The sequence below is a fragment of the Pinus tabuliformis genome, chromosome 8 (assembly GCF_031772625.1).
Source record: "Pinus tabuliformis cultivar Carrire ecotype Pingquan chromosome 8, CPIR1, whole genome shotgun sequence".
NCBI classification, from domain to species: domain Eukaryota; kingdom Viridiplantae; phylum Streptophyta; class Pinopsida; order Pinales; family Pinaceae; genus Pinus; species Pinus tabuliformis.
Window position 1 is genome coordinate 50,484,406 of NC_142294.1, and position 17,942 is coordinate 50,502,347.

General features: G+C 34.4%; 1 protein-coding gene across 1 annotated transcript; it reads left to right on the plus strand.

Moving 5' to 3' along the window:
• Window positions 1–3,983: 3,983 nt before the first annotated feature.
• On the plus strand, window positions 3,984–5,916 carry LOC149234091 (methyl-CpG-binding domain-containing protein 2-like). Its single transcript, XM_089461104.1, has 3 exons — window positions 3,984–4,699; window positions 4,917–5,023; window positions 5,200–5,916. The coding sequence occupies exons 2-3, from the start codon at window positions 4,979–4,981 to the stop codon at window positions 5,809–5,811; spliced, it is 657 nt and encodes a 218-aa protein (XP_089317230.1). The 5' UTR covers window positions 3,984–4,699; window positions 4,917–4,978; the 3' UTR covers window positions 5,812–5,916.
• The last annotated feature ends 12,026 nt before the right edge of the window (window positions 5,917–17,942 follow it).

A 17,942-nucleotide genomic window follows, 5' to 3' on the forward strand; every position in this document is an offset into this window, starting at 1 on the left:
AATATTACCACAGTTGAACGCAACTATGGGAATATTACCACAGTTCAACGCAGCTCTGGGATTATACACAGTTGCTGACACCAATACAGTGCAAACATGAGGTTACTTATTGTAGAGAATTGCATGGAGAGAGCTTGGAGACCAGGGCGATCTAGCTCTCATATGGAACCTGGGTCAGCTTTGGCAACCATCTTGATGTCAAGGAAGCCAAAGACTTGTAATGGAATGCGGGCAGACTGGCTAGTGGAGGTCTGACAGCTTTCTTCCGGGAAGTGTCATGCACCTTAGAGAGTCAAGGAACGCATGAGGCTGGCTTCATAGAGCAGCAATGGAACACTGGCCAACTTGGGAGCCAAATGCAGTGGTGATGTCTCAGGATGCACTGGACGCTCTGGTGGAGAGGTTTAGTGGACGCTGCCACTACAACAGAACTACACCAAATTCCCGAGTTGGTCTAAGACATGCATATGACAGTGGGTCCAGGCCTCAGGTGCATGGCTTCAGATCCCACAACTGTCATTGCGATTCCAGCAAAGCAGGCGACTGTTCAGAGGAAATATAAAAACGCATATGACACTGTATGGAGGGTGGACTGTTCAAAAATGTATATGGCACTGTATGGAGGGTGGACTGTTCAAAAATGTATATGACATTGTATGGAGCAGCCTTTAGGCAACTGACACCAGACAGAGATGTGAGTTCTGCAAAATAGGCAGAACATAGGTAGGAAACTAACACCAGGAGTTACACAAAAGCTAATTTCGGGAGCTGGCTCTGATACCATGTCAGACCAGGCAGTAACTCCTAAAAAACAATTCATTGATGTTCATTCAGGTTGGTGTTTATTATATACATCAATTTCTTGTTGCAATTTTCAATAAAGGACAACAATTGATGACAACAAAATCAAATTAGAAGTAATGTATACCCACAATTGGTTAATGTAATGAGAACATTCAATTGGTGGGAATTGGTAGCAATTATAAAGACTATGAAGAGAATCTCTCGACAATATTTATAAATTCATTAAATAAGAAAAGTGATAATAAGTGAAAGCCAAAGATCTACCACTTTGGATTGTTAAGATCCACTAGAAAAAAAGAAAATTTAAATATAATGAAATATATCTATAAAACCTTCTAAATTATCTAAATCCATGAAAAAAAGAGGGGATCATCAAGACCTTCCACAAAAAGAATAGATTTGCACATAATCAATTAGTGAAACCTTAAATATGCATAAGAAAATAAATAGTCATTAACACAAAGAATGAAAAGAAAATATGAATACATTATCTATCATTAAACCTTAAATTGGTGCAAAATTGAATTAACTTTAATATACAAAAGTAAACGTAAAATATATTGTAAAATAAACTAGAAAACCTATAGCTAAAACCACAACAATGCTCAAAGGAGAAATTCATAGCAATTGTGAGTGATCAGAAGAGAGTCCAACGCTCACCATATGGTGCTCTTATATTAAAGAGTAAGTTACTACTAGTGATCAAGATGATATTACAAATGAGAGGTGTCCTTGTATTTATATACCATTTAAGTGGAGAGGTTATGAGTGGGGTCTCAATCATTTAGGAATATAATGAATAAAATACATAAATGAATGATGATTAAGTTAGTGGGAGTTACATTTATATAATACAATAATATACAAGAAAAATTACAAGTAAGGGTGTTAATATTCATTAAATTAGTCTGTGGGAGTTAGATTTAAAAACACAATAATAATTATAAAGTGAGGATGACCTTGACCTTGCTTTTTAAGTAAAACTTATTTTATCATATCAACAACTCTCTTTATCCTAAGTACAAGAAATATATATATATATATATATATGAGCAGGTTTACAATATCCAACTTAAATATAGGGTTAGATATGTCCAAATTTAAAGAGAGTGGGTTATGTGCACCCAACTCAAATACAATGTGGGGTTGGGGTTGGGGTTGCTGTATGTTTATCTAGTGCAAATACAACCAAGTGTGGCTTTATAAATATCCAATTTAAATACCACTTAAAATGGGTTATAGATACCTAGTTCAAATACCATTGAAAGTGGATTTATGGACACTCAAATTAAATATAACGAAGAGTGGTTGTATGGGGTGGTTAAATGGGGTTGTATGTGGTGGTTAAATGGGGTATTTGAGTTGGGTACATATAAATTTATTGGTTTAAATTTAAATTTATACACCTATAAGTTCATATTTAAGTTGGATATTAATAAAAAAATCCATTCTCATTAATATACATTTATTTTTTTCCATTTCACACTCTTACTTTATTACTAGTCTAAATTTATCTTAAAAATACCATACGAAAAAACTATGGGTTAAGAATATCATGGGAAAAAACCATGGGCAAAATAATACCATGGGAAAAATCCATGGGTTAAGCATGGAGTTGTCTTTAGTGCAACTTTTCGGACTTTTGAGGTGAAATATTGATTTGTGTTATTTAAACTTGGGATAAGGAGCTAAAAAAAAGAAAAATTACTATTTTGAAGTGTTTAATCCCACTCATAGTCATGAACCAAAAGCATACATAGAGACCAATATCTCTTGGAGAGCCAAAATTCTTATTGCTCAGTTAAAGACTAATTCTCATCAACTCGGTGCTGGAAAAGGCCAAAGGAAGTGTGGGAGGAAAGAGTATGCATTTTTTGTTCTTCTGGAAAAGTGGAAAAGAAAAACATTTCATTTTAGAATGTGAGGCCTTCAAAGACAACACGAAAAGTTATGCAGGGAGCTAGCTCTTGGGATAATCTATTTAGCAAGGGGTTTGTCCAGAAGTTGGGAGCATTTATTTTGAAGCTTCACAGAAAAAAAGGGCCAAATACATCAAGCAATGAAGAAGCAACGTGGACGTTAAACATATTTTCTTTATTTCTTTCTTTCTTTCTGGATTCAACACCCTGAAAAACCCGTAGGGCACTTCGATTGTGTAGGAGTTACCTATCAAGCTTGTGATTTCAATTCCTGTCGGATTTTAGAGAAACTAGATCGGGAAAACCCACTCGAAAAACTTCCAAAAAGTCTCGCTAAATACAACTTGGTCAAGAATACCATGAGAAAAATTGTCGGTTAAGAATACCATGAAAAAAAATGGACTTGAGAATTTTATGTTTTTTTATTTTATTTTATTTAGTTTTAATCAAATCCCTTGAGATTTAAATCTCTTTTAGAGTGAAAAGAGATTTGATCCCTCTAGGTGTTTGGTAGATCGCAGTTAAGATGGATCTAGACTGGTTTAATTTCTTCCTGTAAATAAGCTATATTCCACATGAATACCATAAGTCAATACCATGGGTTCTCATAAACTTGGAGCTCAAAAACCTCACTAGCACAGAGGGACCAAATCCCTTGAGATTTAAATCTCTTTTAGAGTGAAAAGAGATTTGATCCCTCTAGGTGTTTGGTAGATCCAAGTTAAGATGGATCTAGACTGGTTTAATTTCCTCCTGTAAATAAGCTATATTCCACATGAATACCATAAATCAATACCATATATTCTTATAAACTTGGAGCTCAAAAACCATAGTTACTTGACCAAATCAAATTTACCTTATTATTTTTATTTTAAATATAAAGTTAAAACACACCTTTCAACCCCATTAATATACACATCCTTACTTTATAATTATTATTATATTTTTAAATATAACTAACTTAATTAATATTCATTTTTATTTATTAACTTCCAAATCGTTAAAACCTTATTCACCCACCTAAATCCATATCAACCCAATCCATCTATTTTAACCCATCTATCAAACCGAAGTTTAGACCCATCTCTTAACCCAATCAATCAAGCAGAAAGTTTATTATACAAATCTCTTAAATGGTATATAAATACAAAGAAAGCTCTACTTTCTAAAATCAGCTTGATCGCTGGCCGTAACTTATTCTTTAATATGAGTACCATGCAGTGAATGTGGGACTATACAAATGACTTTTTCCTTAATCTACGAGCACAGTACGGTCAGTGTCTCTTTTTTGTTAACCAACGACTCCTCCGAATTTCTGCCTTCGTGAATTGTGCATTGTTATGGTCCTTTACTGATTTTGTGCGTTAACACCGATTCATCTTCCTCTGCATATTCAAGGTTTTACTAATTGAGCATGTACAGATCCACTCGCTTTGACGGGGGCCTGACGATTACTAGTTGTAAAAACTTTCTCAGGTTTAAGGTTTTACAAATTGGTTCCATTATATTCAGATCCTCTCTCTTTCTTGTGGACCTTAACAATTCAGATTTAAGGTTTTATGAATTGATTCCATTATACTGGGATCCTCTGTCTTTCTTGTGGATCTTGACAATTCAAGGTGGTAAATCTTCGGTTCGGTTTTCACTTATCATCAGTTTTCTTGTCCTAAAAACTTATACATACCACCGAAAGAGTTTCTTGGTTATCTGTGAAATTGCTACCGATTCGCACCAATCGAATGTTGCCATTTTGTTGACCAATTGCTGACAACATCACTTCTGGTTCGGTTTTGTTGCCACTATTGCTGTCCTTCATCGAGAGTGGGTTCTGGTTCGGTTTTGTTGCCACTAATTACTGTCCATCTTCTGGTTCGGTTTTCTTGGAACTAATTGCTGTCCTTCATCGAGAGTGGGTTGCTGTAATGGTCACCGTACCTGGATGCACCCGTCTTCTGTTCGTTCGCATGGTTACCAAGGTAAATCCACATGTAATCTGTTTGAATACAGGCCCTACTCATTTCAATGTTTTATGCCTTTCAAGGTACCATTTTCAAGGCACCTCCTTCTTGAATAGCCACAATGGAGGCAAGTGTAATTATTGTCATGAATGATCCATGGCATGGCACGACTTGGCTTGCATGTCTTGAATTACGAATGAATTAATATTGATGCATGCCAAATATATTTTGGCAGGAACCGAGGGCGACTTGAAGATTCACGAAGTGTTTCTGTGAGATCAGCAGCAAGAAGCGAAAATGGAGCAATCCAGAGCCATAGTGTGCGACATCTCTCCCGTAGAGGTAATACAAATCCTTTTCCTTCACAGCCCATATTGCATTCACAATTTCTTTACTTGGCCCTTTCCTTCTCTGCGCGTATTTGTATTTGCAATTTCTTTGCTTGGCTATTTCAGCTCAAGCATATTGTAGTTTTTGTTTAGGGCTGAAATGAAGCCTTCTGTTGTTGTTGCATACAGGGAGCTTCAGCAACATTGTCATCTCGGAGTAAAAAGGGGAAATCCAGTTCAAAGATTAATAAGGAATCTAACTCAGCTGCTCCAAGGGTTTTACCAGCTGTTGGGGCATATGCCGTTCAATGTGTGAAATGCTTTAAATGGAGATTCATTCCAAGCAAGGAGCAATATGAAGCTATTCGGCATTGGGCTTCTGCAGATCCTTGGGTGTGTAACAGAGCCTCTGGCTGGCGCCCAAATGCTTCCTGTAATGATCCAGCTGAACTCTCACAGGATATTACTCGTCTGTGGATAATTGACAAGCCAAATATACCTCGCCCTCCCACAGGATGGGAGCGGTTGCTATCCCTCAGAGGAGATAGCACCTGCAGGTTTGCAGACGTGTACTATATTTCCCCATCCGGAAAAAAATTAAGGTCCAAAGTTGAAATTGAGAAATTCCTGGAAGAGAATCCTCAGTACGCCAAAGGAGTCGACATTTCGCAGTTCAATTATCAGATTCCCCGTCCACTTCATGAAGAATATCTCAGAAAACGCAATGCCTCAGCAGCTCCGAACCGAGGCAGACCAGGTCGCAACGCTAAAACTAAAAAAATTTCCCATGAGAAAAAATAGCTATACTCCCTCAGCTGATAAATTTTGTCATCAAAACTTCTGTGAAACACTTTTTTGCTTGTCGTTTTCAGATATATGTATCAAAGCAAGCTGACTTGCTAGTTCTATCTTTTGCCAAAATTGGTTCTGCATAAAAGCAAAATGACTTGCCAATTCATCTTTTGCCGAAATTGATTGTACAAATCGTTTTCAACGAGTAAGTTAATGCATATTCTATATAGTGTTGAATATTCTTATCTGCAGCTATACGTGTGGTTTCTTAGTTAACAACTGGAATGGACCTATCTTAACCCCACTCTCAATTTATCAAGCATTGAGAGGGATACAAAAGCATTGAGAGGGAAAAGGGATACAAAGACATCAAATTCAAATTCAAACCTCTTGTTTAAAAGATCTGGTGAAGATGGATTTCGGTGGGGTTTTTTCCCTCTGTTTTTTAATCAGTAGGCAAGGGACATTTAATTTTTATTTTCAGTGTTATAAATGTTACATGGATAAAATGGTTAGCTCGGTCTAATAATATAAACACAATGGCATCAAGACTGACTCTAATTTCTGTCAAATGGCTACAACTATTTTTCTTTCTTTCAGAGTTGAAATGCTTTCATGATTGATTTTCCATTGGAAAGATCCTGAAGGGTTCCCTTTCCACTTTTTCCCCTTTGGAATGCTTGAAAGGTTCTCTTTCCACTTTTTCCCCTTTGGAATGCTTTCATAATTGATTTTCGATTGATTTTCCACTTTTTCCCCTTTGGTGATTTTCCACTTCTTCCCCTTTGGAATGCTTTCATGATTGATTTTCGATTGATTTTCCATTGGAAAGATCCTGAAAGGTTCCCTTTCCACCTTTTTCCTTTAAAAAAAATATATTTGTTGAGCTGCTTGTACAGGTTGATTCAGTGTTACCTGAAAGGTTCCCTTTCCACTTCTTCCCTTTTAAAAAATATATTTTTTCCCCTATAAAAAAATATATTTGTTGAGCTGTTTGTACAGGTTGATTCAGTGTTATCTGGCACGAAAGCAATAATGCAACTGAGTTCATGTTCTGCACCAGAAGGATGGTTTAATCAATAAAACTTTACAGATGCATGCTTTCTATTTGATCAAGCAAAAATGGTGCAGAAAAAATAAATTTAGGTGCAAAAAAATAAATTTATTTCTAATTAATAGTTTTAGATGTATGATATTTCTGGTCTGGATATGTAAAATCGTTCTACTGTGATACAACTCCCAGATCTAACTATGCTGTCGCGGGGAAAGTTCTAAACTGTGATTATTTATGTCGAAGATAGCGTTTTACCACCCATTCTCTTGTCTGCTGCAGGCCTTGTTTGCTTCCAGTTGTCTGAGATTATATATGAGTTTTTGAATTTTGGAAATGTATTTTCCCCCATTTTTGGTGGATGGAGACTACTTATAACTTGCCCCTTGCATTGTTTACTTATAACTCGCCCCTTACATTGTTTGCCCAACTTCGAGCAGCCTTTTATATCAGTATTAATTTGTCTCAAGAATCACAAAACGTTTAAGGGTCTCAAAACAGCTATATTGTGCAATGTCCACTGTCATTGCATTTCACGTACAGGATAGCTGTAATAGCTGTGGTTTTCAATAGGGACGATAGCTAGGGAAAATGAAATATACAGTATTTACCTTTTAAGATTCATTCAAGGGTTTCATGATCTACGGGAAAATGGGTTTCACATTTTCACATGGATTTCATGATTTAGGGGAAAATGAAAGGGTTTCATGATCTAGGGGAAAATGGGTTTTACATGGATTTCATGATCTAAGGAAAAATGAAATATACAGTATTTACCTTTTAAGATTCATTCAAGGGTTTCATGAAAAATGAAATATACAGTATTTACTTTTTAAGATTCATTCAAGGGTTTCATGATCTCTTTGCTGAAAGGCTTGCACCAGACCTCTGTAAAATAATTTTTCTCATCACTTAACAGCAGCCAAGAATTGAGTTCCCATTTTTAAGGAGAGAGGAAAATTACTTCAAACAAGCAATTATCTGTGGCATGTCCTAATGAAAGGAAACATCGTTCTGCATGGGTGAATAGGAGTATACCATACTGAACTACCTACTTTAATATGAAATTCAGAATTGAATAGGAGTGTAACTTACTGAACTACCTACTTTAATATGAAATTCAGAATTTTTTAATATGAAATTCAGATTTTTAAAGTAATTGACATAGAAATGACTAAGGTATTGTCTTGTGGATAAATCACTTTGTTAATAGATGAATTACAGAATTTTAAAGAATTTTAAAGTAATTGACATAGAAATATGAAATTCCGAATTTTAAAGTAATTGACATAGAAATGACTAAGGTATTGTCTTTTGGATCACTTTTTGGATAAATCACTTTGTTAATAGTTGAATTACAAAATTTTAAAGTAATTGACCTACAAAATTTTAAAGTAATTGACCTCGAAATGACTAGGGTATTGTCTTTTTGGATAAATCACTTTGTTAATAATGTATTTTGGATAAATCGGGTATTGTCTTTTGGATAAATCACTTCATTAATAAATGAATTTTGGATAAATCACTTCGTTAATAAATGAATTTTAAAGTAATTATCCTGTCAGTGGTATTGCAGCAAAATTGGCAAAGTTAATCGTAATTATCCTGTCAGTGGTATTGCAGCAAAATTGGCAAAGTTAATCAATCTCTCCGGATTCCCAATTTCTCTCATTGCACTGAGTCTCTCATTGCAATGCATGACTCTTTGTTTCAAAACGCAACCTCAATAGTGATCAATGTCACATCTATTAACAAAGTGATTTATCCACCTCAATACTCTTTGTTTCAAAACGCAACCTCAATAGTGATCAATGTCACATCTATTAACAAAGTGATTTATCCACCTCAAGAGTAATAAATGTCACATTTAGTAACACAGTGATTTATCCAAAAGACAATACTGCACATCTATTAACAAAGTGATTTATTCAAAAGACAATACTGATCTATGTCAATTACTTTAAAATACATCTATAAAAAACAATACTGATCTATGTCAATTACTTTAACATTCATCTACAAAAGACAATACTGATCTATATCAATTACTTCAAAATTCATCTATTAACAAAGTGATTTATCCACCTCAATAGTGATCAATGTCACATCAATGAACAAAGTGATTTATCCAAATGACAATACTGATCTATGTCAATTAGTTTAAAATTCATCTATTAACAAAGTGATTTATCCAAAAGACAATACAAGTGATTTTGACTCCAAAATTTTAGCGTAATTGACATAGAAATGACTAGGGTATTGTCTTTTGGATAAATCACTTTGTTAATAGATGAATTTTAAAGTAATTGTGACATTGACGAGGTGGATAAATCACTTTGTTAATAGATGAATTTTAAAGTAATTGACATAGATCAGTATTGTACATTGATCACTATTGAGGTTGCGTTTTGAAACAAAGAGTCATGCATTGCAATGAGAGACTCAGTGCAATGAGAGAAATTGGGAACCTGGAGAGATGATTAACTTTGTCAATTTTGCTGCAATACTACTGACATGATACTTATCTCATTATTCAGTACATACCATATAAGAGACTTTTCCAGTAGGCCCTTATCTCATTATTCAGTACATACCATATAAGAGACTTTTCCAGTAGGCCTTGGACAAAGCTTTACGGTATGAATTCCCCAGCGTCATCGTTGTCTTTATTTCTGCTCTGCAATGCTATTGACAGAAGAACCATCTCACAGTTCAGTTCTACCATATAAGAGATTTTCCAGTAAGCCTTGGACAGTTTTTCTAGATGAATTAACAGGTCTCATCCTTATATGCAAATTTATCATTCTAATCATAAGAGCTTTTCCAGTAGGCCTTGGACAGTTTTTCTGGATGAATTAACAGGTCTCATCATTATATGCAAATGTCTGTAGCTCTACAGTGCATGGACCTACCAGATGAATTCCCACGCCTTATCATTATGTGCTAATGTTCATCCAACCCTCATCATTATGTGCAAATGTTCTTGGACTTCTGTATTTAGATCTGGTAGTTCTGCTATCCTCCGACCTAACGAGGAGGTTAAGCCTCACTCGCTAAGTTGTCTGAAATCAGTAGGAAAATAATGGAAATGCAATATGCAATATCAGGGCCCAATTGTGGGAGAAACCCATCAATATCCAGGTCAAGTGGGGGGATAAATCCATCTCTAGTAAATGTGGAGAGGCGTTTTGGTAGATTGAAGTCGAAAAACACTCTGTGATAATCATAAGGTTAAGTGAGGTTTGCATTGGCTCATGCATCTGCTCGCACTATGTCCCTGAGAAGGGCCATTGTTCTCTTCTGCTCGGATTGGGCAGAGAGTAAGAAATAATCCCTTTGTGTCAGTGAGATGGTTATGAGTTAAGTGTAATAAGAAATCACTTTGTTATGGAGTTTTCTAGAAAATTTGTAACGAGTCAAGTCTTTAAAAAACAGAAGCACTGATTTCTGATATCAGAATACAGTGAACATTCGAAGACAATAGATATCAGTCTCTAAATCTAGAGAAGAAGTTAAGTAGGAACTTTACTTCGATTTAAAAGCTATAATGTTGAAAAACAAAGGTTGAGAAAAGAATATAACAAAGGTTAATATGAATCTTATAAATCAGTTAAGCTAATAAAACAGTCACAATACTTGGTCATTGTGAGTAAGTACTATATATATATATATATATCATTTTAATTGTTTATGTTTTAAAATATTATAATTTTTTTCCATAGAATGAGTGGATTGTATAATTGAAGCTTTTCAAAAATACAAACACAATTTATTTTCAAAAACTCTTCTATAATAACTATAATTCAAAAAGAACTTTCTATTAAAATTTGATCTTAAAGATATAATCACAGGATCATTACATTAGCAGAAATTCAAAAAATTAACAGAAATTCAAAAAAAAAGGTTTGCAAGTGCAACTAATGTAAATTAAATATCAACGAAATGAAATGATAGGAAATAATCCTTATAATGTGCCCCACAATCAGATATTCTATGTATAATCGCATTTATGTGTAGGATCATCGAGTGCATCCATAATAGAATAACGACAATAAGTTGATAGGTTCACATTAATCATAAGCATAATAACGATTTTGATTGATCATATTTATAATCTAGGATTATTCACACATGATAGGAAATAATCCTTATGTGCCCCACAATTAGATATTCTATGTATAATCGCACTTATGTGTAGGATCATCGAGTGCATCCATAATAGAATAATGACAATAAGTTGATAAGTTCACATTAATCATAAGCATAATAACAATTTTGATTGATCATATTTATAATCTAGGACTATTCACACATGATAGGAAATAATCCTTATAATGTGCCCCACAATTAGATATTCTATGTATAATCGCACTTATGTGTAGGATCATCGAGTGCATCCATAATAGAATAACGACAATAAGTTGATAGGTTCACATTAATCATAAGCATAATAACGATTTTGATTGATCATATTTATAATCTAGGATCATTTCATGTGAATAACATGACAATACGTTGATAGGTTCACATTAATCATAAGCATAATAACGATTTTGATTGATCATATTTATAATCTAGGATTATTTCATGTGAATAACATGACAATACGTTGATAGGTTCACTTTAATCATAAGTATAATAAAGATTTTGATTGATCATATTTATGTCTAGCATTATCTAGTGCATCATTGCATAATTTTTTATATTATTGACTTTATTTTTATAATTTGCAATAGAAAGTTTAAGTTAAATTTGATTTGACATAGTCTGTTTGGGGTAGTTCAATTGGCAATGGCTATGGAAATGAAGTCTCACTGAACCAGAAGAAGTCTTGGGTTCAAATCTTGTGCTCCCTCCCTTCCCTCCGATCAGGGTGAGAAGATGGACATGATGAAGGTGTAGTCCTACCAAGCTTACAAACATGAATTGAGACAAGTACCATATCTCATAATTCATGACGTGTTGGTTTAGGGTTATGCTATCAAAATTTTAGTTAGTTTTTAAAAGTGCTAACTATTTCAATGTTAGCGCTGATTTGTAATAAACATATTTAAGTGCTTACAATGTGAGTGTCAACGCATTTTTGTAAAAATGGTCAGTTAAAACTCCTTTTTTCCCTGTACAACATAGTAATTTTGGGATTGATTTCCAAATAAATGAGAACATTTTTTTCAAAACCAAAAGAGTTTTTTATCCGTAACAAACCCATTTAAAAAAACCTCTCTCGGTTTTCTAACAAATATCATGGTTTTGGATTTTCGAAGAGATCACTGGACCCTATTTTTCAAGAATTCATGAGGAAAAAACTCATGGATAGTTTTTGACTTGGATGCCACCTCATCAATTCGACTTGGTGATCCTTATCTCCAAATTGGAAAGTTTTATATGCATGTGTTTGAAATGTACGCTGTGATTTTTTAGACTTTGTAATTAAAGCTTTGCTAGAAACATGTTTTTAGTTAGTTTGTCTTTATAGAGATTTCAGTAGAATGACAAAGGCTTGGAATGTTTGGCAAAACCTTTGGTACAATGTATACATTTGGATATAAATATAAATTACTGTGTTCAACGTTATTTGCTCAGATTTACAAAGATTCTTGTGTAATGGGTTTCCTGCTTGTCTTCTAGTGTTTGTCATCTCTAATGTTTCGTAATCTTATCCAGATGTCTTCTACATTTTGGAAATTGAGTTATTAAATATGAATTTTGCTTATCAGCTCAGGTTTACTATTGCCAAAGTGTTATATGTTTTTCAACTTGAATATCTTTTAAATAATTCATTAGTTGTTTTGTTTTTTGATATTCATTTCTAGTTGCTTCTATCATACTGAATGAGAAATTGTCTAAGAGATTTGTTGCTACCTTGCCTCTGTATGTTGTTCATATAACCTGTATGCAGTAGTTTGTTGTCAAATAAACTACATGCCCAATGGTTTATCCTACTCTTTCCATACCATTTTTTTTAAATCCAATCAAATCTAGTCGATGTGTTGAGTACATAACTAGTCAGATTTGACTGAGTTATAGAAGGGACCCCCCTTCGAATTGAAAGGGATAGCTTTTGGCTTAAAAGATTGATTAGACGTTACTTTAGAGTTTTTATCGCAACTTGGGATTTCTCTAAGTGATAAAAAGTTATAATGTGGGAAGCAATTTAATTAGGGATAGATTTAATTTTTTTAATATTTCATAAATATTTTATGAAAAGTTGTCATCATATTATATTGATGAGAATTTTGATTACCAAATTTTAATTTAAAATGATTTATACTATTAGAAATTTGAAAAAGGGGTGGCAGGAGGGGGATGGATTATTCGCAATTCCGAAGGAAAAAAGTAATTAAGTATGCTTGGGGCCTGGGTAGGAAAACAAAAAATCAAGTGGAATTATATGGGCTCTAAATGGGCCTCCTCCTCACCCTCTAGCAAGGCATTAAAGAACTCACTATCATAGGAGACTCCTTCTTGGTAATCGGATACTTAAGAACTAACTATTCTCCTAAAGATAATGCACTCAACTAGATCCTTCAGCATGTTAAGAACCTCCTCTCATTTGTTTCCAGCTCCCCTTCCTTCCAAGTTCTCAGATGACTGAATGGACAATAGAGCTTGTCTCTTATAGGAAGGAAAAGTGGTAAATGAGGTCTTGGGGTCTTACAATGTTCCTTTATGTTGGTGGATATCTTAGTCTCTTTTAGACTCCTCTTTATAATAGTGCCTTTGTGCCTTGCTCATTTTCCATCCCCCCTCCTCATGATCCCTCTTCCTCCCTTTCCCAACCCTCTCTTCCTTATTTCCCTGCCCCGTCCCCCTCCCCTTTATTTACCCCCTCCTTCCACACCCCCCTTTCCCCTCTCCTTCTCATTATTTCCTCCATTTGTTCGTACTTCAGTAGCGGGTGGAAAGTGGCAATGGATTGGCGTTGCACGCAGGAAGACATGTGGGCAATTAATAATATAAAGGTAGCTAAGGTTATAATCATGTGTGTTTGGGTGGAAATGCTTTGGCATCCATTATCCAACGTGTCGCATTTAATTCCCATGCCGATGATTATACGGGGAATTCCATCTCTTATTAGTTCCTCCGAGGTAGAAGTCATCTCAGACTGCAAGTTGATAATGACAAAACCTTGGGATCCATGTAGAGTAGTTGCAATTCTATAATTTTGCACAAGCACCAAGGATTTGAATGGGTATAAATTAGTGTTCAGGAAGTTTTATAGTGCATGGGTTCCTCAGTTCGCTTTTGGCCTCAAGCCTCCTTTCATTTGGAGTAGGGTTGCTCAGCTTCTCCTGGCAGTCTCCATTCAAGGGCCTACACAATTTCACAGGTGGAAACTTTGACTAGGCAACGGTAAATATCCTTATTCAACTCCAAGTCCTGAGTTCAATCATGTAGTAGTTTCCATTTTCAAACATTATTGTGTCTCCTCCTTCTTTGCGGAACATTCTCAGAGTCAGAATGCTTGTGACCCTGCCGGCTCTCGCTGGTCTTTCCCATCCACCTGCAGTCAGTTTGTTGGCCCCATTATGGAGTTTGGATTATGGAGCCGCCAACACCAACCCTCCAGGAGAGTGTCACAAAATCTTGGTAAGTGCAGTGCCTCTGCAAGTAATCTCCAACCTTGAAGCCATGGCTCCCACATGTGAACAATGTTGCAAAGAACTTGCAGAATCAATGGTTGATGTTTATGACCTCCAAGTTTTGCCTCATTAGCAAAGCCTCACTAACAATTCCACCTTGGACACCATAGAGAGCTAATAGAAAAATATTTCTCAGCTTGAGGATGAAGTGGAGGCCCTACGGAACATTGTGGTGTGTCTCTAGGTTGCCAAGGTAAATGTAGCTAAAATTCTATAGCCGAGGGTTAAAATTCTGTAGCTGGGAAGTCGAATTTTTGGATTGTTGTTGGGATGAAGCTGATGGATAAGAAGATACTACTAAATCATCTTGGAAGGTTGACTTGGTGGAGGAGGAAGGTATGTTGGTCTAAGGTCTTGGTCTATCTCATTTTGAATTTATTGAAGGAAGAGTTTCTGACTGGGCTTTCCCCTATGGTTTTAGACCTTGTTGAGTACCTACATCTGGTGTACTTAATATTCATGTTTTGTCCTTGGTAGTTGCTTGATGAAACTGAGATAAAAGAAGAACATAAGAAAGCTATTAAGAACTCAAAGAAATCACAAGTAATTGTCAACATAAGAAAATATTTTTGCCTTTTTGATTTTCTAACATTGTTGTGACCGAGCGCGGACTTAATCTACACAATATTCATTCTTGTTTCATAAAAACAAAAATTGAAAAATGAGCAAATTAAGGTGAAACTTTATTTTGTTAAGGGAAATTAAATATACCAAAAAGTTTAGGTTTATCCACTTATCAACTCACTTCATATTATAGTCTTAAATTCTCAAACCTTTAAGAAATGCTTGATTGATTTAATTGATTTTGGATCGTAATTTGAATTTAATTTCTTGAACTTGGAATGGAATTGGACTTACTCGAGTTGAGTTTCTTTTGCTAGCTTCCATAATTGTGTCCATATGTTTTGCAATCAAGCTTTTCATTTTTCTTGTTGTTGCAACTTGAAGTCAAAATAAGAAAAGATTAGCCAAAATCGCAATGAATTCCTGTAACTTAATGTTCTTTCGCAACTTCATGGATTTAGACCATTGTTGTGTTTCTTTCTAGATGTCACAAGTAGAGATAATTGTTTACCTTGTTTAGGTGCATTATTTTCTAAGTAATGCCATGCTTCTCACATAGTTGTACATTATTTTATTATGTAGTGTGTTAACTTATGTTGATTTGTGGACGCAAATAGTTCCCTTTAGGATGGTTATGCTTGACTTGGTTTCCATGTTTTACGTAGGGAAAATTTTAGGGACTAAATTTTAAGAAAGATTCACTAATTCCTTTTTTTTAATGATTTACCCAAATTCTATAAGATAGTCTTATTTACTTTAAAAATCACCAAATTTTCATAAAAACTATATAAAATCTTTAAAAACTTAACTATTGTCAAAAATATTATAAAAAAATAAAGTTTAAAAACTTAACTATTGTCAAAAATATTATAAAAAAATAAAGTTCGCATATTAAAAATTATTAAGATTTCTCAAAATTTTAATATTTTGAGATATATTTTCATCCTTAAATTTTTCTATCTTTTTAGATATGTATCATTCACTAATTGTATTAGGCATCGAAATGAACACAAAATAGGATTTTTGTAAACTACAATGAATCAATATCACTTTATAAACTATTTAACAAATAAGAAACGTTCATAATTTGTCACTTGGATTATTATTTACTTAAATATCTTAGTTTTGTTAAGCATACTCTCTTTTTTAATGTATAATTTTCGTTATTCAACTGAATCTACATAAATTGTAATTTATGTTATCATTAAGATTTTGTTTTGTCATATCCCACACCTTTGTCATTTTTACTTTAGGTGATGCATCTAAAGATATTTTAAAGATTTTTTTATTTTTTATTCAAAACCCTACATGCTTTGGGAATATTTGGATTCAATGAAGTCATGAAGGAAGCACAATAGGGTCTCAACTTAACTTTGGAGTGGACATATTGTGTATTCTATTTGGAATGCATAAAATAATAGTACTGATGCTAGCACTATTACTTAATCATAACCTTTGGATGACAAGACCATATCTTATATTTTAGAAATATTCAACATTAAGTGAAGTTAAACACAATCTTACACACTAGTATGTTACCAATATTTGACATTACATATGTTAGAGGAAAATGATCTTAAAACATAAATAGATGCACATGACAAACCAAAATGGGATAATGCAATCATTGAGGAATTTGGTTCCTTAGTGAATATTAATACATGAGGATTAGTTCCTTGAGTGAAAGGAAAAAATGCAATGAGAAAATGGGTTTATAAGACATACAAATGATTCATTTAACATTATTTTATTATTTTTTGCTTGGTTTTTACTATATCATGCAAGCCTTACACGCTTATTTTGTGAAGATATATGAATATTTCAATGTATTGAAGTTGCGAAGGAGAATGACAAGGTCTACTCCCCTTCATAGTAGATACGTTGTGCATTCTAGTTGAAGTGCATGAATGTGACAAGGTCATGTTAATTGGTACAAACACTAGCAACATTGCTTGATCACCATTTTTGGAATGACAAGACCATATCTCTAACACACCTAGGTTGATCCTTGTGTATATTGTACATATTATGATTAGGGTAGTGAGCCATGATTGTGTTGGCCTTGCTTGTCTGTATATTTATGTGTGTGTGTGTGTTTTAAGTCCAACATGCCTATGTATATGAGTTTTGAGGTCAAAGTGCTTGTTTGGTTTTAGGCTAGAGAGCATATGTGTGGAAATGCTAGTGAGCCTAGCAATGTAAAATGCAATCACACTAATATTAATGAAAGTGCATCGTTGATGTAAACCAAGTCAAATAAGAGATATGAGGGGATAGGATTCCATGAGTGGGGAAGGGGAATATAGGCAAAGTGATGGGCTTAAACTAAGGAAAATATTTAATTAAATCATAAAGTCATTATGCATATACCTTTCATTGTAAGTTTAAAAAATGGTGGGGCAGTGACTTCTTTGAGTTCCACTTCTAACATTAGGCACATGCACATAAAATTGGGTCTTTAGTTTTATTATAAATTCTACTATATCATTCTCACAACTCTGACTACAATGCTTGCTATGGGGAAAGTGTGACCCTCTTACCTTGTGGCTCCTAGGTGGATATGGGTGTGCACTTCTCCTTCAATTATTTTACAGAAGGTTAGAGTCCTTGAGGTAGAAGTGTGGGGATAGGTTTCCTAGTGTGAGGCTTGGAGGGTACCTAAATACTCTTGAGGCAAATTGGAAATCCTAGAGCCATGTCGACTTGTGTTGGAACTTTGGAATGGTAGTGGCACATCTTGCATGATTATAAGTGCAAAGAAGGGGGTGCACTAGAATAGGTTTCACATGTTGATGGGAGACAAGACATTATAGTGTGTATGCCATTGAATTTTGGTACCTTACCTTGTTACCTTTTTTGTGCTAATGTTTTGGCCATATTGG